The sequence below is a fragment of the Syngnathus scovelli genome, chromosome 4 (assembly GCF_024217435.2).
Source record: "Syngnathus scovelli strain Florida chromosome 4, RoL_Ssco_1.2, whole genome shotgun sequence".
Lineage (NCBI taxonomy): Eukaryota > Metazoa > Chordata > Actinopteri > Syngnathiformes > Syngnathidae > Syngnathus > Syngnathus scovelli.
In genome coordinates, this window is record NC_090850.1 from 682580 (window position 1) to 705437 (window position 22858).

The 22858-nt window shown below is 44.0% G+C and overlaps 1 protein-coding gene across 11 annotated transcripts in view; it reads left to right on the forward strand.

Annotated features, from left to right (window-relative positions):
* The window catches only part of tpcn2 (two pore segment channel 2), a 149113-nt gene extending 129025 nt beyond the window's left edge, over positions 1-20088 (forward strand). For 8 of the 11 annotated variants that reach the window (XM_049717434.2, XM_049717426.2, XM_049717433.2 and 5 more), the window contains 3 exons: positions 17145-17236; positions 17323-17426; positions 19820-20088. In XM_049717434.2, the coding sequence (XP_049573391.1) occupies positions 17145-17236; positions 17323-17426; positions 19820-19872 (249 nt within the window). In that variant the 3' untranslated portion in view covers positions 19873-20088. Of the gene's footprint in view, positions 1-17144; positions 17237-17322; positions 17449-19819 lie in introns of all 11 variants that reach the window. The other 3 variants (XM_049717425.2, XM_049717423.2, XM_049717429.2) reach the window with 3 other exon arrangements.
* The last annotated feature ends 2770 nt before the right edge of the window (positions 20089-22858 follow it).

Consider the following 22858-nt stretch of genomic DNA (forward strand, 5'->3'; position numbering starts at 1 on the left):
AATAAAAAATGCCTGCTTTAGCAATCATCTCACTAACGACTCCATTCCACTTTTTAACGTATTCCAAATACAGTCGTATGCAAAGGTGTGGGCACCCCTGATCATTTTCAAGATTTGCCTTTATATATCATTGGTTGTTCGGATCAGCAATTTCAGTTAAATATATATATATATATAGCAGACAAAAAACAATATTTGAGAAGTGAAATTAAGTTTATAGCATTTACAGAAAGTGTGCATTCATTACCTAAACAAATGTAGGCAGGTGCATAAATTTGGGCACCCCAACAGAAAAATTACATCAATATTTAGTAGATCCTCCTTTTGCAGAAATAACAGCCTCTGAACACTTCCTATAGCTTCCAAAGAGAGTCTGGATTCTGGTTGAAGGTATTTTTGACCATTCTTCTTGACAAAATATCTCCAGTTCAGTCAGGTTTGATGGTTTCCGAGCATGGACAGCCCGCTTTAAATCACACCACATATTTTCAATAATATTTAGGTCTGGGGACTGAGATGGCCATTCCAGAATGTTGTACTTGTTCCTCTGGATGAATGCCTTAGTAGAATTTGAGCAGTGTTTGGTGTCGTTGTCTTGTTGAGGTATCCAGCCCCTGCAGAACTTCAACTTTGTCACTGATTCTTGAACATTGTTTGTAAGAATCTGCTGAATCCATGCGACCTTCAACTTTAACAAGATTGCTAGTACCTGCACTGGCCACACAGCCCCACACACAGCATGATGGAACCACCACCAAATTTGAGTGTGGGGAGCAAGTGTGCACTGGCCACACAGCCCCACACACAGCATGATGGAACCACCACCAAATTTGAGTGTGGGGAGCAAGTGTTTGTCATGGAATGCTGTGTTCTTCTTCCTCCATACATACCGCCCCTTATGTCCAAATAACTAAATTTTAGTTTCATTAGTCCACATTACCTTATTCCAAAATAAAGCTGGCTTATGCAAATGTGCTTTAGCATACTGTTGGATTTTGTCCACAATTTAGGGAGCGCGCTATCTGCGCCTCACGGCAAAAGCCATTGCCAATCACCTGTTATCCAATTTACTCACTGCGTGCTCGTTTGATTTCTTCAGATTTAGGAAAATGGTAAGCCACTGAAGCAGAAATTAGACTTACACAGGTTGGTTGAGTTCAATCACAATTCTTGTTCAGAAAGCTCTGTTTTCAGGAAAGTACAATACAGCGCTGGGCCTTTTTGGCAACAATGCTTAAGAGCAGAAAGTCTCCGTTCAGAAAAAAAGGCAACGTTGAAGGTTCTTTGGTCAGCTTATATTCAGTTGCACATGCCAGTGTGGGCCGAGTTTGATGGGTCATGAGTCAGGGGGTGTGGCAAGTTCGCAGGAGATTTTGATTCCATGGGAGTGGGTGCTGGTTAGGTGAGAGCTGGTTCCGTGGGGTTGGGTGCTAATTATGGGCGATTCGATGTGTGTGGGGGCTGTTGTTCTCCTTTCCGTCTTTCAGCCTTGACGATCATCTTTGGCCGGTTTCTTGACTGTCTCCCTCTGGCTGGTTTTATCTCCAAGTGACCTTCCTGTAAACATTCTCCTCCATTCTTGCACATACACTGTCGCACCTCATCCATTCTTTCAATTTTGTCATTTTGTACAAAATTATGTGAGCTTTTGGCTGTGGCATCATCAATTTATTAATGTTCCCTGACTATGCAAAGTTTGTTCTTTTGATACTCCATGTCTTTGCTTACATCATTATATTCTTAGTTTAATCATGCTTCCAACCATATCTTTTCTTTGTTAAGCAAAATATTTCCCTCTGTGCAGAACGTTCAGTAGTAATAAAAAAGCTGGCGTCTAGCATTAGGCAACATATGACGTTTAATCAAAACACAAGATATAATCAAGTACCTAACATTCTAGACAACTCTGGGCGTCAAGTCAAGTCAAGTCAAGTTTATTTGTATAGCCTTGAATCACAAACAGTCTCAAAGGGCTTCACATAGCCAAAATTGACAATTATTCTCAAAGCATCCCCTGATCATAAGCTCCCAAAAGGGCAAGGAAAAACTCAAAAAACCCCTGCCAGGGGAAAATGAGAAATCTTGAGAAGGGACCACAGATGGAAGGATCCCCCTTTCAGGATCACCAGGTTATAATGGATGCAGAGAGTGCACAAGTAATACATAATATGAAAATCAATGAAAAAAAAAAAAAATGGATGTCGGAGGTGCCCTCGATTGTCCTGGCAGTGTCCTCAAGGGGGCCGAGCCGCAGCTCCCCCATCCCGAACTGATCCCCGAGAATCCAGCCAGCCGCTATCCGCTTTTGAGCCACCTAACCCCCTCCCCAGCCGGGGAGGAGGTGGGCAGAGAGAACAGAACAAACTCCGGCCAAATCGGCCATCACAAGTTAGTTAAAGGCCATCTCATAGAAATGTGTCTTTAAACGTGTCTTAAATGTTTCTACTGAGGTAGTAGTTCTAATATCCATTGGTAGGGCATTCCAAAGCTCTGAAGCCCGAATAGAGAATGCTCTAGACCCTGCAGACATTTTCTTGGCCCTCGGTATAACTAAAAGACTAGCGTTTTGCGAACGAAGGTTACGAGACGGAACATAAGGAACGTGTCCATGATTTAGAAAAAAACATCAGGCATGCATTACACAGTTCCTTAAGGGTCATTAAGCTATTTAAGCAATATTTCAAAAGACATTTGTTATTTCGCAGTGCACAGAAATACATATTGAATCATGAAGTTGTAGCAACCTCTGTTATTACCTCATATCAAAAAATGTCTAGTTATGTCTTTCTTATTGATTGAATATGTGAATATACTTGTCTGCTTATATACTTTATCCAAAGAGGTGTGAGCGTATCTGTTATTGTAGCTAGGCAGGTGGTGTTGTTTTTGTTTTTTTGACCCTATTCCTTCAATACCTCAAGCGACTCTGTTTGTGGCATATGCGCAGAAAAGGCTTCTGCCGCATTATTCTCCCATACAGCATCTCCTTTTACAAAGTGCATTGAATAGTTCAACGATGCACAGTGTCACCATCTGGATGAAGATCATGTTGTAGGTCTTTGGAGCTGCTCTGTGGGTTGACTTTGACTGTTCTCACCATCCTTCGCCTCTGTTTATCTGAGATTTTTCTTGGCCTGCCACTCCGGGCCTTAACTAGAACTGTGCCTGTGATCTTCCATGTCCTCATTGTTAGAGATTTGCTCACTCCAACTTATTTTGCAAGAACCACACGGGAGACAAGCAAGTTCTTTTAGACACCTGCAGGTGGAGAGATCACTCGCTACAGGAATGAAATCTGGAGCCTCTCCCAACTGCAAAGGTCAAGTCAAGTCAAGTCAAGTCAAGTCAAGTCAAGTTTATTTGTATAGCCCTAAATCACAGACAGTCTCAAAGGGCTTCACATAGCCAAAATTGACAATTATTCTCAAAGCATCCCCTGATCATAAGCTCCCAAAAGGGCAAGGAAAAACTCAAAAAACCCCTGCCAGGGGAAAATGAGAAACCTTGAGAAGGGACCACAGATGGAAGGATCCCCCTTTCAGGATCACCAGGTTATAATGGATGCAGAGAGTGCACAAGTAATACATAATATGAAAATCAATGAAAAAAAAAAAAAATGGATGTCGGAGGTGCCCTCGATTGTCCTGGCAGTGTCCTCAAGGGGGCCGAGCCACAGCTCCCCCATCCCGAACTGGTCCCCGAGAATCCAGCCAGCCGCTATCCGCTTTTGAGCCACCTAACCCCCTCCCCAGCCGGGGAGGAGGTGGGCAGAGAGAACAGAACAAACTCCGGCCAAATCGGCCATCACAAGTTAGTGAAAGGCCATCTCATAGAAATGTGTCTTTAAACGTGTCTTAAATGTTTCTACTGAGGTAGTAGTTCTAATATCCATTGGTAGGGCATTCCAAAGCTCTGGAGCCCGAATAGAGAATGCTCTAGACCCTGCAGACATTTTCTTGGCCCTCGGTATAACTAAAAGACTAGCGTTTTGCGAACGAAGGTTACGAGACGGAACATAAGGAACGACTAGGTCGACGAGATAGACACACACACACACACACACACACACACACACACACACACACACACACTGGTCTATATCAGATATCTCCTATCTGAAGGCACACTATTAGCCCTATGGTCGTCCAATGGTGAACTCGTTGCAGATGCTTCTGTAAAGGAAGATGTCTCAGTCCCTGTTTCGGTCACATCCTCCGCTGGGACTGTTGGCTCTGGTGCGGTTGAGTCCTGCACTTGTGAGGGTATGTGAACCGGTGTGTTGACACTGACAGGTGCATCAGGGAAATCTCTGAGGGACAGCTCCGCTGGTACTGACGGAGTCTGTAGGAGTTGATCAACATGTCTCCTCCATACACTATCAGACGTTTGGACAGTATAGGATACTGGTCCAGTTTGCGCAATAACAGTGGCAGGAATCCACTTTGGTTCGCCACGGTAATTCCTTGCCAGCGAAGATTCTCCTGGTTTGAAAACTCTTTCTTTGCCCTTCTGTTCTCTGCACCTAACCTGTTTCTCCTGCTGACATTGGACATCCTTCACTGCTGAGGGCTGAGATGTCTTGGTGGTTGCATGTGGACTGTTGCGGTAGGTTAGTAGAAAGTTGTGCAGTCTCTGATGTAGTGTTCCTTGTCCTTGTGATGTTTTCAACGCATGTTTCATGGTTTGACCAAACCTCTCAGCAAGCCCATTTGTTGCGGGGTGGTAGGGAGCTGACTTAACGTGTTGAAACCCGTTAGCTTGTAGGAACCCTGCCATTTCCTGTGAGACAAATTGAGGTCCATTGTCAGAGACTAGCTGTGCAGGAGATCCAAATCGACTAAACAGTTCTCCTAACTTTTTGATTGCCTTCTCTGCGGTGGTTGATCTCATGATAGCCCCCTCTGGCCATTTACTGTGTGCATCAACAGCAACAAGGAACATTCTGTCCTCCACTGGTCCCGCAAAATCAATGTGCACTCGGTGCCATGGTCCTTGTAGGAATTCCCAGGGGTGAAGAGGCGCTAGTGGAGGATTGTTTCTGACTTTGTGGCATGATGGACAGCTTTGGGCCAACTCTTCAATCTGTTGATCCATGTTCGGCCACCAAAAATAGCTTCTCGCTATTTCCTTCATTCGTACTATTCCGCTGTGTCCCGAATACAGTTGCTGCAACACTTTTGTACCAAGTGACCGTGGAATGACCACCCTCCTCCCACACAGCAAACATCCGGACTGGACAGACAGTTCCAATCTCCTCCCGAGGAAGGGCTTCAGGTTTGCGTTATCGCCAGCAGGTTGACCCTTGACGACAACGTCTATTACCGCCGATAACTCCGAGTCATTTCGAGTCTCCCTCTTTACCTGTACAGCTGAGACAGGTGCTTTCTCTACCTCCCTGAAGTAGAAGATGTCCACCGTGTTCGACTCCGGCTTCGCGACAGGTAATGGCAGTCTGGACAAGCCATCCGCATTGCAGTGGAAGTCTGATTTGCGATATTTGATGTCATACGCATGTGCCGAACACAACAGAGCCCACCTCTGCAGTCGGGATGCAGCAAGAGACGGTAACCCAGTGTGTGGCCCGAGGATGGTTGTGAGGGGTCGATGGTCGGTTAGGAGCGTAAACTTCCTTCCATACAAGTATTGATGAAATTTCCTAACTCCAAAAACAATGCTCAGTGCCTCTCATTCCAGCTGAGCATAGTTAGACTCTGCGTTGTTCAATGTCCTTGATGCAAAAGCGATTGGCTTTTCCTCACTACCCGGCAGGACAGAGAGAGAACCGCCCCTACTCCGTAAGGAGAGGCGTCACAGGCGAGCTGAAGTGGAAGTGATGGCTCCTCGGATGTAGTCAGCACTTCTTTAGCCTTTTCAAAAGCCTCCTGACAGCTGGCTGTCAACTTCCACATTTTGTCTTGGTGTAGCAGTTCGTGCAGCGGTTGTAGCCGTGATGACAGATTGGGGATGAAGCGTCCGTAGTAGTTCAACAGTCCTAAGAAGGAATGCAGCTGGCTGATGTTTTGTGGTTGGGGTGCGTCCACGACAGCTGCCACCTTTGATGGTGCAGTGTGCAGCCCTTCTGAATCGATCACATGCCCCAGATATTCCACAGATGGTTGGAAGAAGTCACATTTGTCCTTACGGACTCTCAAGCCGTAGGCCTTCAGCCTTTGAAGGGTAGCATCCAAGTTGCACAGGTGCTCGTCATCGTTTGATCAGGTGCACAGGACATCGTCAAGGTGGCACTGTACCCCAGGCAACCCGCTAAGGATTTGATCCATTGCTCGCTGAAACAGTGCCAGGGCTGACGTGATGCCGAACGGCAGTCTGCAGTATCTAAAAAGTCCCTTATGTGTGTTTATGGTCAACATTTCACGTGACTCTTTTTCTACATGCATTTGTAGGTAAGCCTGACTGAGATCTATCTTACTGAATTTTTGTCCCCCACTCAGTCCAGCAAACAAGTCGTCAATTAGGGGAAGTGGATAACACAGGGCTATGTGTTACCTTGAATTCTCCACAGGTCTGGATTCCCCCATCTTTTTTTGGTACTGGAATGATGGGCGTGGCCCACTCACTAATGGTCACTGTTTCCAAAACCCCATTCTTGACCAGGGCGTCCAAGTCAGCGTCCACCTTGGGTCGGATTGCGTATGGCACTGGTCTAGCTTTCATGAACACAGGCTTGCTCTCAGATTTGACATGTAACTTAATGGTTATATCTTTCATGCTGCCTAATTCGTCACGGAAAACCTCTGTGTTTCTCCAGTATTTCCTGTAGCGGAGAGGAACTGTGTGACAGCTTCCTTATCGCTTGCCAGTCCAGCCAGATTCTCTGTAGCCATGTACACCCCATTATAGCAGGATGATTTCCCTTGGTCACATGAAGGGGAAGCTTTTTGGTTTGCCCGTTGCACTGAACAATCACATCTGTCATCCCTTCCATGTGCACTCGATGTCCCGTATATGCCTTAAACACTGTGTCTGATGGACGTAGTGGGAGGTGCCTCATGTGTGCCCTATAGATCTTGTGTGACACTAGTGATGCCTTTGACCCTGTGTCTATCTGCATTTTCACCACATGTCCCTCCAACTTGGGTTCAGCCCAGTAGCCATCTGAGCTCTCACCTACACTCATTACCGGTATCGTATTTACAGGCACTTCTTCCTCTGAAGAATCACTATTTCTTTCATTATCATGGCGAACTGTGCGAACATGCCGTTTCTGTTTGTATTTCACATTGTCTCTTTTGTTTTCAGTCCTTGAGCTTTTGTCTGTGCTCTATTTACTTTTGCGTGCCCGCTCTGTGTGGCCTTTTTTTCCACAGTTATGACAGTCCATCTCTTTACACCAGCATGTTCATGCAAGGTGTCCAGATTTGCCAGAGCGAAAACATGGCCCTTGTGCATTTGGTTTATCGCTGTTGAGTTGGTGCACTCTTTCAGCACTTTAGTTGCTGGGCTTCCTGTGTTGCCATTTCCATTGTTACACTGATATTAATGGCCTTTTCCAAAGTCAAGTTTCTTTCTCTTCTGTGCTGTTTCGTTTCTGAGTCCGCATACCAGCCTATCTCTCAAAGTGTCACTTAACACATCCTGGAACTCACAGTGTTCAACTAGCTTGCGTAGTGCTGCTACAAACTGGGTGACCGACTCACCCTCCTCCTGGCTGCATATCTGTGAAATCGGAATCTTTCTGCGATTACCAGGGGATTCGGTGACAGATGGTTTGCCAGTCCATCCACTATTTCTTTGTATGTTTTACTGCCTGGCTTTGCTGGTTGTAGTAGGTCGCGTAGCAGGTTAAATGTTTTTGGCCCTATTATACTAAAACAAGTGGGTACTAACTTCTCCTCCTCTAGCCACAGCGAAGTAATCAAAACGCTCGGTATATGAGCTCCATTGTTCAATACTCTCGTCAAAGGGACCAATTGAGCCAATTATTCCAGCCATTTTAAGCTCCTGTTTATATGGCGCTGCTTTCCCTTATTAAGGGACGTCTCCCCCCAGTAGGCTAGGCTACTCTTTTTCACTCTTCACCACACTACTCACGACGTTGTCGATAGTCCACCGATTCACTCCTCCCCTCTAGCTGAAGCTGGCCGTCCGGTTCAAGCACACCTGGCGTGGTGACAGCGGCTACTTGCCCACCATCCGCAGCAGTACGAGGCATCAGCAGGGAAGAGAAATAACTTCCACTTTCACGGTGTGGACAACACGTGTCAGTCCAGACGTCCTCGTCGCCAGTTTTGTTATATCCTTACTATTTTCCCGGTTCTTATATAACAAGAATTGGTCGGACAACGACGTGAAGGTTAACTGGTTTATTCCATCCGCAGTGCGTTAACAGGGCGCCCAGCACACAACACAGAATGCCGCCTAGAAGTAACCCATCCCATTTCCGGGGGTTCCTTACTACGGAACTTAAGTTAGCCCAAAATACACAACAGACCAACTCGCTATATTTTATCAGAGAGAACATTAACGGACCTATCATGGTTACAACCAAACACTGCTGCTTTGGTGTCTGCCATAGCAACTCGCGATATGCTAACAGGTGTTGTGCCAAATTATTCAATAGCAGGCTGGAGAATTACATTGAACAAAAAAAATATACTGTTGAAAAATCAATATGGTTTTCGTAAAAAACATTCGACTGCACATGCACTTTTAGATTTTGTAGAAACCACTAAAATGGCAATGGATAGAAAACTATATAGTATTGGAAAATTTCTTGATATTAAAAAGGCCTTCGACACAATTCATCATGAAATATTGATTGAGAAATTGTATAGATATGGGGTAAAGGGTACAGCCTTAAAATGGATCAGGAGTTACTTAAAAAATAGAACCCAATTTGTACAGGTAGAGATCAAAAGGTGTGGCGTCCCCCAAGGGTCAATTTTCGGCCCTAGGTTATTCACGCTATACATAAATGAAATTGCAAAGGCATGTTCCCTCAAAATGGTTGTTAGGGTTTTCCAGGTTATCTTTATCGTAGGATTGTGTTGGAATGTAGACTATAATGATTAACCAATCTTGTCTTGCTCTCACAACGCAGTAAAATGAAGTGGTTGCTTCCTCTGCTTGATTGACCAGCTGCAGAGGAAGCAATCAAAGTTGTTCTGTTTCCCACAACATCGTAAAACACCCCCTGCTCTGATTTGACCAGAGGCCGGGGGTTCACCAAACCTGTCCACTCTCACCCCCACGCTGCTTCTCCTAATAAATATGCCCTTACAGGAGGGAGAGTTTCAGACCTCCATTCGATCATCGCTGCACACACAGCGACGAATGGACTCTCCACCTGCAGGTGTCTAAAAGGACTTACTTGTCTCCCGTGTGGTTCTTGCAAAATAAGTTGGAGTGAGCAAATCTCTAACAATGGTAATGTTTGCCGATGACACCAGTATATTATGTACTGGACATAATTTAAGACACATGGAAGCTTGTATAAACAGAGAAATGTCAATTTTACAGGCTTGGTTCAATGCAAATAAATTATCTTTAAATTCATCCAAAACTAAATATATGCTATTTGGGAAAAGAAAACCAAGCGAAGACTTAAACTTAGTGTCAAACGATATCAAGATTGAACGAGTTAATGAGTATCAAATGCTTGGCATAACACTTGATTGTTTACTTAACTGGAAACAACAAATTACAAACTTGTGCAAAAAAATATCAAGAAATATGGCCATTCTGTGGCGGCTGCAAAATAAAATTAGTACATCTGCTTTAAGAATAATGTATTTGACACTCATAGAGCCACATCTATATTATTGTTCAGAGGTCTGGGGTCACACATACCAGACATCATTAGAAGCACTTTACAAACAACAGAAAAGAGCACTGAGGATCATTTGCAAAAAGCCGTACAATTCTCACACGAACGACCTCTTTATAAACACTGGAATACTGAAGCTCCAAGACTTAATCACTTTTGCAGGACTGTTAAATGTGTACAAAGCTTCTAGATGTATGCTACCAGCAAATATTCAAAGCCTATTCACCCTGAGGGACACAAAACACGACCTCAGAGGATTATTAAACTTTGACCAACGACAAGTGTCCAGTACACTTGGAGGTCAATCACTGACGGTTGTCGGTGTAAGAAATTGGAACAAACTGAACTCTGACCTAAAACTGTCCGATAATTTCAAGGACTTCAAGAAGAAACTGAGAGCCTCTCTCATATCTAATTACGTAAGCTGAGTCCGCGGCAACCCTGGGACAAAAGCATTGATAGCTGTTTGTTACACTCGTTACAAATCATTCAAATTCCAAATATTAGCATCATACATAACCATAAATTTTTGATGTTGGCTATTTTTTTAAACTAATGTGTAAATGTACTTATGTACAAATATTAGCATCATACATAACCATAAATTTTGATGTTGATTATTAAAATTAATGTGTTACATAATATCTGTGAAGACTCTCATGAAATTGCTGTGTGATAAATATCTGTGAAAACACGAAAAATCTTTGGATGAAAGTTTTTGGGACGGGACTCGATAAGCAAGGCTGCTTCCACCCGTTCCGTTTTCGGCGAGTACGGAACGAACTCTAAGCTCTGTAAAGAAAGTGTGACTTTGATGATGTCTGTGTACGAGCTGAAATAAACAAAACAAAAATAAACAAAAAAAAGTAGGTTTCCCCCATGAAGATTTGTTTCCCCTGCCGCGGGAGCGCGCACGCCTTGTTTGAAAAGCGGTGGAAAGCTAAAAACCGATGCCGTACGGCAACAGCACTAGGTTGTTTTCAATAAAAACATGAAGAACACACGTTTGCGTCAGACAATTTTCATTTTTAGAAGGGGTTTATTTCATTTTATTTCTTTAAGTTCATTCGTGTTCTGCCATTGACACGAGGTGCGTTCAAAGACCAATCGTACAGACGGAACACTCATTCACTTCACCAAAAAGCAATTACAGTCAAACCTCAGTTTTCGACCACAATCTGTTCCAGAAGGCGGTTCGAGAAGTGAATCGGTCGAATTTTGAATCTACTTTTCCAATTACAAATAATAGAAAAAAATTTTAATATGTTCTAAGACTAAAAAAACAACGCCTTTTTTAAGCATTTTTTCATTTGCGCATTTTTGTCCGATCGCGCAACTGCAGCGCACCGCCGAACGCGGAACCGTAGCGCGCCGCCGACCGCGCTACTGCACCGCGCTGGTCGCAGTATTGTGACAGAGCCGTCGCTGAAATTTAGAAAATATTTTTAAGGTCCTGATGTACTTTCCAAAATTTAAATGGACCTCAGTGTACAGGGAGCTTAATTTGGTCCAATCGCGCAACCACAGCGCGCCGGTGTTGTGCGCGATTTGGTTCCCCCGTGAGATTTTGTTCCCCCTGTCGCGGGAGCGCGCACGCCTTGTTTGAAAAGCGAAAAACCGATGCCGTACGGCGTCAGCACTGTTGTTTTCAATAAAAACATGAAGAATTCACGTTTGCGTCAGTCAATTTTAATTTTTATACCAGCTCAGTGGCCTAGTGGTAGAGTGTCCGCCCGGAGACTGGAAGGTTGTGGGTTCAAACCCTAGCCGGGTCATACCAAAGACTTTAAAAATGGGACCCATTGCCTCCCAGCTTGGCACTCAGCATTAAGGGTTGGAATTGGGGGGTTAGATCACCAAATGATTCCCGGGCGCGGCACTGCTGCTGCTCACTGCTCCCTTCGGGGATGGGTTAAATGCAGAGACAAATTTCACCGCACCCAGTTGTGTGTGTGACAATCATTGGGACTTTAACTTTAATCATTGGGACTTTAATTTTTATAAAGGATTACTCTCATTTGATGTCTTTAAATTCATCCGCGTTCTGCCATTGAAGCGGGGTGCATTCAAAGACCAGTCGTACAGACGGAACACTCATTTACTTCACCAAAAAGCAACGATATAATTACGTGAGCTCTTTGCATAAACCTCGATGCAAAGAACTCCTCTTGGGCACCGTTACATGCTACAAGGAGTATATATTACAAAGGAGACCTTATACTTCATTGTGATCATCATTAATCCATTTTTATTGTTCAGGTGTTTTCAAAGCAACTTAATATTGTTGCATTTATTAATTTGCATTAAAATGAGTGACGATTAAATGAAATTATTAAAAGTTACAAGGGGGAACAAATCCTCGCAGCGGCCCTGTGAGAATTTGTTTCCCCCTCCCACTTTGAGAACGGTGAGTCCTGGACATTGACTGACTTCTTCTCTGTCTTCCTGGGGGTCTGTTCAAGTAGTGTGGCAAAGTTGAACAAGTTGGCTCCTTCCTAGCCCAAATTACAGGGGGAACAAATCCTCACAGCGGCCCCGTGGGAATTTGTGCCACCCTCCCATTTTGAGAACGGTGAGTCCTGGACATCGACTGACTTCTTCTCTGTCTTCCTGGGGGTCTGTTCAGGTAGTGTGGCAAATTTGAACAGGTTGCCTTCTTCCTTGCTCAAATTACAGGGGGGGAACAAATTCTCACAGCGGCCCTGTGAGAATACATAAGTACCCCCCCCCACACACACACATTTAAAACAGTGTATGTGTGTGGGTGTTTAATTAATGAGGTGCACTTCGATTTACATGTTTGAAAAGCTAAACCAATACATATTTTAGGAGAGGGTTTTATTACAAATGTTCCTTTTAACTGTTGTATGACTGAGTACTCATAGTGAAGAAATTATTGAATGCATTGTGCAGTACTAACTTAATAATAACGGAGAAGAAAAAATAAATAAATGATTTGTGCAGTGATAACTTTACAATAATGGTTAGCAAATAAATAATCATATAAATAAACAAATAAATAATTTCATTGTCCTTCTTTTGGTCAAACAAGATTGTCTTGAATTCAAACTTGAATTCTAACATTTTTTCATCATATAACATACATAAAAATAATAACTTTAAACTTTATTTAGAAATAAATAAAAGTAAAGCAAAATGTTCTTCAAGCAAGCTTCAAAAAGTCAGTATAAAACCCTCTCCTAAAATATGTATTGGTTTAGCTTTTCAAACATGTGACTCGAAGTGCACTTCATTAATTAAACACACACACATATACACCGATTTGAATGGCCAGGGGTACTACCTGAACAGACCCCTAGAAAGACAGAGAAGAAGTCAGTCGATGTCCAGGACTCACCGTTCTCAAAGTGGAAGGGGGGCACAAATTCTCACGGGGCCGCTGTGAGGATTTGTTCCCCCCCTGTAACTTGGGCTGCCTCAATTTATGTAACAAATGGTTCTTGAAAATTAATTAAGCAGCCAGCAACAAAAAACATTTGTGAAAAAACTGGCTGCAGAAACAAGGGAATTATTTTACATAGCAATCAAATTTTTTTTTTTTATTCTCTCGATGCATCTTACAACATGGAGTCTTACTCTTGCAATCTGTTTTGTGTAAATTTTTATTTTTTTTTAGCTGTAAATCCCTGCCTTTTACAAGCTTCTACCCAGCAAAGGCATTTCTCTCGGCTCCTCCTCGGCTGTGGAAAAGATAACGATAAAGATGGAAAAGAAAACTCCCCTCGTATGATCCCGGTCAGCATATCGCGAGTCGCTCCGGCAGACACCAATGAATAAGTGAGCGAGGCACTGGACAGCCCAGTCGATGTCCGGCTCTCCAGAGCCATAGACCTCACCGTGATTGGTTCATTCAGCTCAGCACACTACAAGTGTCATTTATATCAATCTTGCGGGCCGCACTAACATTAATCTTTCATATTAAGACCAGGGCCGCAAATTATTGTCCCGGGGGCCGTAGTTGGCCCGCGGGTCGTGAGTTTGAGACCACTGGTCTAAAACATTTAAAAAATCATTAAAATCATTTAAGAGCAGCTGTAGTTGTGCTGTGCTGTTTTATAAACCCAGATTGAAAAGGAGATAAAATAATGTTAGTGTCAAAATATTGCTTCAGTTGATCGCTGACTAATTTATCATTTATTTATTATTTGCACAACGGGACAGGAACAACTGGAGCAGAAACAGATAAGAAGCAACAGTAGACACCGACAAGGAGAAACATGCGGGCAGGGTTTAAATACACAGGGTAACAAGAAGGAGCAGGTGACAGTCATTACGGTGACTGAGGGAATATGTGGCACGGGCATGCGACATGCAATAAAATAAAATGGACGTGACACAGTGTGATATGTGCGTGGCCATCTTGGAAACTATGGAAACTAGGACTCCACATAATGTGGATTGTTATTCGAGAAATGATTAGTTCATCAGCAAGTTCTGAAGAAACCTTAAACAATCCTGAACATTTGAATCAGGTGTAGCACAGCAGGGCCAGATGGGAAACAGGCCAAGATCCTGTTGATCCTGTTTCATGTGTTTTTGCAGAATCAACTGGCGAATGTACAGTTTAAATTCAGTTTTTCTAATGCTTAAGATACAAAAAATTCAAATATGTTGTTTCCCTGACTCACAGTTTCGGTTTGTGGAACAGCAAATCTTTATTGTTTAATGTGTTGTAAGCGTAGCAAAACATAAGTACCGTAATTTCACAACCATAGGGCGCACATAAATGCCTTTAATTTTCTCGAAAAACGAAGGTGCGCCTTTTAAGAAGGTGCACCTTTTGTGTGGACCAAATTCAAAAGTCTGTAGAGTTGTTTTGTGTGGCTTCCGTAGTATACAGGCGTAGACGTAGATCGGGACAAAAACAAAACAAAAAAACAATCAGAAGACTAGACGTAACACATAGAGGAGTACGTACCTTCGCCGCCATTGTTTTGAGTGGCTTCCGCCACGTAGATCGGGACAAAAAAAAAAACAATCACAAGTCTAGACGTGTCACCTGAAGGAGTACATACCTTCACCGCCATTGTCTTGTGTGTCGATCGAGGCGGTAAACCAATCCGACGACTGGATGGCGTAGAGGAGTACGTACCTCCGCCGCCATTGGTAAATAAATACTATTGTTTGAGCAAAGTACGTACCTCCGCTGCCATTGATAAATAAATACTACCGTTTGTGCAAATCTGTTAAGTTGCTTTGTGTGGCTTCCACCACACAGAGACGTAATAAACAGGCGTAATATGTAGACACGATGAACCAATAAGAGGACATTACGTTTTACGTAAATCAGGGCAGTAAACCAATCAGAGGACTTCATGTAAGACGTTGAGTACGTACCTCCACCGCCATTGATAAATAAATACAATCGTTTGTGCAAAGAAAACAGCATTAGGACCCTCTAAAATGGCATAGACAAAGAGACATGCTAACGAGGCACAATTCTAGCTCCCTGGGAAGCCAGGATCATTGCCAAAGAGCAACGTGACAACGACGAAACAATGACGAGGGGAAATTGGCATGTCAGAAGGCGAACTTACCCAACTGTTTAATTTGGATACAGAAGATGAGGACTTGGACGGATTTGCGTATGAATATCGATCAACAAAATGTGAGTACAGTAGAGCACATGGTTAAACAATAGAATAAAGTACAACTGAACTCACTTCCTGGCTCCCGTGATGTTTTTTTTGTTCACTGTAAATCATAGCATGCATGCACCCTATGATGCGGCGCGCATCTATGTGTGTGTTAAATACAGTAATGCGCCTTTTAGTACGCCTTTTTTACTCTTTGGTCGTGAAAATATGGTAATCCTTTTAAAGTCCCCCCCAATGATCATCGTCACACACACATCTGGGTGTGGTGAAATTTGTCCTCTGCATTTAACCCATCCCCATGTGATTTTAATCCATCCCCTGGGGGAGAGGGGAGCAGTGAGCAGCAGCGGTGCCGCGCTCGGGAATCATTTGGTGATCTAACCCCCCAATTCCAACCCTTAATGCTGAGTGCCAAGCAGGGAGGCAATGGGTCCCATTTTTATAGTCTTTGGTATGACCCGGCCGGGGTTTGAACCCACAACCTTCCAGTCTCAGGGCGGACACTCTACTACTAGGCCACTGAGCTTTTAATATGATTCCTCCCACAACTTAGGGTTCAAGTAAAAAAAAAAAAAAAGATGGGGGGTGGTATTCAATCGGTATTGGAAAGAGCAATATTATGACTAATGACAACCGTAAGTGAATGAGCTCAACTCATACATCAAGTATGATGTATGTATGACTTGATGCATCAAGTCATACTTTGGAGTGAAGTCATACTTTGTAGTTCACTCTAAAAACGGCTTCATCTGTATGTAAATAGCCAGGAGCTCCACATAAATTGCAGACCAATTGACAAGTTATTATTAATAGCATGGGAGTTTCTGCTGTTAACAAGGCCAGTCTGCAGCCCACTAATTGTTCTCACCAGCAGAAATAAAACCTTAATTTCTTGAAAATTATTCTCAGGTAGGTAGGTAGCAAGGTAGGAAGGGAGGTTGTCAACACCGGCCTGATGAGCAGGCTGTCGCTGAGTCACGTAGGTCCTGACCGATGCGCCCAGCCATCCCAGCTGTCAGGGCCACGAACAGGATCCGCTCACGCCGAGGTGTGGTAGTCGGCACCAGCATTGCCATGTGGACAGCCAAACCTGGGACGGCCCCGACCATGGCCACACATCCCTGTGGGCAAATATCACATTACAGATGAAAAGACAGAGAAAAAAAGGGAAATAAAGAGAAAAGGGAGAACACTGCTAGGAGACTGCCCGCATTCAGAGACAATGGTTTAAAACCCGCTAAACAACAAAGCCAACTAATGTTGGCTTCCAAAGTTTTGTTCAACATCAGAGGTAAAGATTTTTTGACATTTTGCGTCAAAATCTGAATATGTTGGGTACAGGGTGTCAATAATTTCTACAAATACAATAGGGATAATCTCACAGTCGCTGTTCTGAGCTTTACAAAATATTATATGTTTTATTTTAGTGAGGATACTCAGTTTGGGAGATGGATGGGGGACTCTCAGAGAGGGGTTGGGTGCATGGAGGTTGCATGTGGCCCGCAGACCGCCATTTGCCGAAACACTGCTGAAGTTTCTTATAGGGCATCACTGCCCACAATGCTAAGGAGGACAAATGATAAAGAAAAACGATCGATAGATTAAAGTTATAAATAAAATAAATAAATAATGTTTTGCTCAAGAACAGTATGCAGGGTACTGTTCCTAATCCTTAACAGTTTGTGTAAGAGCTAGATGTTGTCCTCTGTCTGAAATATTTGCTCTTTGTTCTCTAACAGAACTTCACCTATAAGTGGGATCGCAGCCACAGCTGCTCTGTTACAGATGTCGATAGGATCAGATATGAAGCAACTGTTCAACTCATGTTCAAGTATGTACAATTGAGATTATAATGTTCATTAGTTAATAAATTTTGTTTTTTGAGTTGATCCCAAACTTTGTGCATATAATCTCTAGAGAGCAAGTCAAGGAGCCAACGGAAGAAGAATTGCTTTGTCAGCTACAACAGCACCGCCACCTTCACTTACGCTGGGGACACACGACCCAAACTTACAGTGAAAGTACAGTACATGCAAACCTCTGGTATTTTAGGTTGTAGCGTATAAATTCTTTAGCAACTTTATTTTTATTTGCCAGTAAAAAAAAAGCATTTTTGGACACATACATGAATCCTCAAGGTTTCTCGGAATCTGAATGTTTTGTTATTCTGCTAAATTCCAAAAAATTACCAATTGAATTCAACAAGACAGACGGATTTATCCCGGTGCAAAAATCTTAAAAACTAATTATGTAACAAACCAATTCCCTTTAAAATAGCTAAATAATTCAATGAGTTTTAATGAATGAAGCTAAACACAAACATTAGCTGTTGTATGGCTATGTTTTTTGTCTTTGCCGTCCACAACCACATGCACACTAACACTGAGCAAGAATCAATCCTGTACGACCCCCTCTCAAGGCAACTATACCCACAGGCCACCAGTGACTTCCGATAAAAATTAACACAATTATTTTGATTGGTTAGTAAATGCAGAAGAAGCATTTAAATTTAACCCAGCACATAGGCGTCACTTCCTTAAAGGGATTACAGACGATCTTTCCGACAGCTCAGAAACCAGAGCCTATTTGTCTGTTTTTGAATACTGCTTATGCGCAGGTACCTCCTCCCACCCTTCCCTGATGTTTTTAACAAATGACTCCACATTGATATGCACGAGCGCCATATTTGAGGTTGTCTTCTCGAAGAAGTCAAAAACAGACTTTCTTTTGCGAGAACCTTCATCATCACGAAGTTCATTAACCATTTTCTCTCAGAAGTCAAGTAGGGAACACTAAAACTACGCCAAAGTGTCCGATATTTGCAGAGTTTTAATCACAAGTTACACACATCGCAGTACTTGGCGCAGAAAACCCGACCGTGCGGCCCGGATGCCGACTGATTCCATTCGTTATTCTATTTTCGTTACTTTGAGGAATGTATTAATCCCTAATCATGCCTCCAAAGAAAGCAAGTAGGAGCCTTAAAGCCATCCTAAAACACAGAGGCTCTTTAAGCAATGCGACAGTGAGCGCCTGGTGCGCTGCGGTTGCGCGATCGGACCAAATTAAGCTCCCTGCGCACTGAGGTCCACTTAAATTTTGGAAAGTACATCAGTACATTCAGGTCGGCGGCGCGCTACGGTTGCGCGTTCGGCGGTGCGCTGCAGTTGCGCGACTGGACAAAAATGTGCAAATGAAAAAAATGATTAAAAAAGGCGTTTTTTTAAGGTCTTGGAACAGATTCAAAATGTTTTCCATTATTTGTAATGGGAAAAATAGATTCGGAATTCGACCAATTCACTTCTCGAACCGCCTTCTGGAACGGATTGTGGTCGAAAACCGAGGTTTGACTGTGAATCTTTTGGATAACAATTACTATCAATGGTTGAAAAACAGTGACGTGCGGTGAGGGTTGGGGTTGGTGAGGTACTGACTCAGATTTACAAACGTACTGTATGACGCTAAGGCACTGACTCACAAGTCAGATTTACAAGCATACATGGTTGTTATCCCATTCTTGATTAAATTTAATAACATTTTAAACACACCACTGTACATTTAAACACACCACTGCAGTATTCTTACCTTTACTTGTAAATTAGGTATTTTTTAGAGTTCCAATCCTTTTGAAACGAACGTGTTGTAGTCCGTCCCGGGAGGGCTGTAGTTTGAATTAATCCTCGCAAATCTGGCGTTGGTCTTCCCTTACTTATGATTTCTTGCTTTGACTGAAAGTCAAGTTTTGAAAAATGTCTTATCTTCGAGATTATATCCTCCATTTTCAGGGAAAATAAAGCCAAATAGCAACGCATTAGCACCGAATGTTGTTGGTTGTTTTTCTTTTCTTTTCTTTCTTCTTAATTTACTCTCGCATTTACTCGTATCGTGAACTATTAGTGGCAGGCTCACTATCGCCCCATCTTTGAGGCAAAAGTACTGGCTGCCTCAAGCCCCGTATTTTCCCGCTGACTGCAAGCACGCGCCGTTTGCACGCGCTCAGTACAGTGTGTGAGTAGTGCACACGCTCACACGCACGCCCTGAGAGGCACTACCTGCCTCAGCCTCCATGATTCTCGTCTCCCGTTGTTATTTGAACAAGAAATACAGCTATTTTGACTATGAAAATGATCCAAATGTATAGGAAACACACCAAAATTGCATTAAAAGCATAGACCACAGGACAGATATTCTATTATATTTTTTTATATTATTCATTTTTTAACAACTTATGGTGATAGCTGAGGAAACCATGTTGAGCCCTTTACCGCCTCTGGTGGCAAGGTGAGGCACTGCCTCACCTGCCTCCTATGAGTGCACGTGCCTGCTGAAAAAAGAGAAAATAAAAAAAAAAACTGTTATGCCTGTGGTTCTTTCTAGTTGTTTTCAGCACTAATCTCCCTTTCCTCTCTCTCAGCCATGGCAGTACAGGAAGGTGAGACAGAGCTGCTGGAGAGCAGAGCTCATTAAGACACACCTGCTAAAAATCTACAATCAGATGGCTTCTTAAGGATGCTCCGGATGCTATTCCTGTGCCAGACGTTTTTGCCTTTGCAGCCATTCACACATGCTTCTGCTTCACGCTGGGAGTTATTCTTTGTTTTTTCCTCCTTGAGATGATTTTGTGATTTGCATTTGTTTCAATTTTTCTGTATTTGTGCTCAAATAAATTTGAATTATTCTGCACCTGGGTTCCTTGCTCCTTGATAGCAACACAATAATCTGGCCAGCAATGGACCAAGGGACTCTGAGTGACTTAAATAAATGCTATCCAGCCGGGCTGCTCAGGTGAGCAACGAGGCCTCGTGTTAATGAGACCACTTTGCACCAGATCATGGATCATCCAATGCAAGCGTGGCACACCTGGGCAGACAAATCAATACAATGTGGGACCAGCAAATTCCACCAGCAGGTTCCTTCTCCACCATTTACCAGATGACCCGACTGCCAGTCCAGCACCCCAATCCAGAGAACCATACATTCTCATTCCTGACAGGTATTCAGGAGACTAAGGGTTATGGGCTCAGTTTCTCCACCGGGGTTATTGGGCTTTATATGCTACTCACCAATCCAAAATAGCTTTTGTAATGAGTTTGCCCTCAGGTCAGGCAGCAGCCTGGTCACTTGCAATCTCAACTCAACAATCAGAAATCCTCACAGATGGTTTGTTCACCAAAGAAATGAAACCGATATTTGACCACCCAGTGAAAGGCCATAGGACACTTGCAGCAGGGTAGTGCAATCACCTTCCACATTTTGGCAGTGAAGAGCAGGTAGGGGGATTCGTCATTTCAAACCATATTTCTAAAGGGGTTGTCCAGTGAGATGAAGTGCGAATTGGTGCTCAGAAATGGCGGCCCATCCCTGAACCATCTGATAGACTTGGCTATCTGGTTAGACAATGTGAGAGAGCAATAAACAACGATCTTACACAGGCAATCACTTCACCGCCTGGACTCACCACAGGTCCCATGTAACACCAACTATGGCACTGCCGAGCAACACCCAGTATCACGCCACTCTCCGGAGGACCAGTCATGCAGTTAGGATGGAAGGGCCTGAGCGAGCGACAGATAGACCAAAGGTTTTGCCTTTACTGCTGGACGAAAGGGCACTTCAACTCCTGTTTTGAGCTGCCCAAAAGGCCAGGCTCACCGGTAACCAGGAGGAAATTAGTTCGTCAAATATCCACTTCCTCCGCTGCTCAGATTCAGGTGTCTGGTATAATCAGTTCCACTCCACTCCGGTAGAGGTCAAAGTTGAAAATGTTAACCTTGTGACTTGACTTGAAACTTGACTTAAAAAACATATCCTCTCTCTAACCCTAACCCACCTTTCGCGAATGCGCTACGTCGCGGGTTTATAAGGGACAGGAGAACGACCCCTGGACAGCAGTGCTTTTTTCCTACGTGCGCGGGACCTAGCTGCATACACAGCGCTTGTCCTCAGTGAAGCACATTGCTCAGAGGCACGCTCCACGCTATGAGCACTCATTGTCACTGTACCGGCGCTTTCTGCACAGCGATGCATTTTTCCTTCGTGCACAGTTGCGTCACGTCTCAAGTTCCAGTCCTTCTGGTCAGCTGACGTGCCCTCCGCGCGAGACCTCGGGGCGCGTGTTGCCAATACGGAACTGCGCGCCAGATCCACTGTTTCCGGTCTAAGTGCACGCTGGCGCGTCTTGCTGCCGCTACTCATCGGTTGTTTTTACTGTTTTACTGTGTTTAGTAAACTCACCTGGTTTCTTGGTTAAAATGTTGTCCTCTAAGTGGATTTTCTGGTCTGCACTTGCTTGGATTATGCTGTCGATGCTCCACGGACCTGTGTCTGGGCTTTTCCAGTACTCGGCTGCTGAGCTCCTCTGGCTACGCTTCCACCTGTCTGAGCCTCCGCCTGCAGTGCTGCGCCTCCGGGACGAAGCTCCCCTGCCTCGCCGCAGATACATCCACCGGGGCTCTCGCCGGAGCTTCCAAACTGACAACTCCAAGCCAATAAAATCCTTCTGGTCCACCACCCATCGTCCTCCAACAAACACCGGCGGCCGCCGGGTTGACCAGAGCGTGTTAGCCAGTCTACCCAGGTCGGCTAACGCTGCTGTCAAGAACGACAACTCCACCGTCAACTTTGGGCTTCTCAACATCCGCTCACTCACGAGCAAAGGCCACCTCGTCCAGGACTCTATCACCGAACGCAAGTTCGACTTTCTCTTTCTGACAGAGACATGGCAGCAGCCCAACGACTTCTCTCAGCTCAACGACACTACACCTCTGGGCTTTGTTTTCATCTCGCAACCCCGTGGCTCTGGTCGCGGGGTGGTCTAGCGATAATTCACCGCGAGAAGTGGAACGTTACCTCTCTCTCTGTCCCTACATGCAGCTCATTCGGTCCTACTCCTACCATTGTCGCCACTGTTTACCGCCCACCTAAGCCCCACCCCGAGATTTTAAATGACATTGTTGCTCTTCTTGCCCATCTCTCCACACTCTCACCTAACGTAATTCTACTGGACGATTTCAATATCCACATGGACAACACTACTCTCCCCCTCACCCGCGATTTCTCATCCTGCCTTGAGAGCTCTGGTTTTCACATCTTCACCGACTTCCCTACCCACATTAAAGGTCATACACTAGATTTAATCTGTTGCTCCGGTCTCACTACCTCCAACTGTACAGCTGATCATCTCCCCATCACAGACCACTTACTCCTCTCATTTAAAGTCACACTCCACCTCTCCATAACCAAGCTACCTCATCTCATCTCATTCCGTAACATCAAGGACATAAATACTGACACCCTCTCCTCCACCATTGCCTCTTTACCAGACTTTGATTATTCCTCCTCCCCTGATGAACTGGTTCTCCACTGTAACAATTCACTCACTAACATTCTTAACTCCCTCGCTCCAGTCAGAAGCCGGTCTGTTTTCTTTATCTATACTGCCTCCTGGTTCACC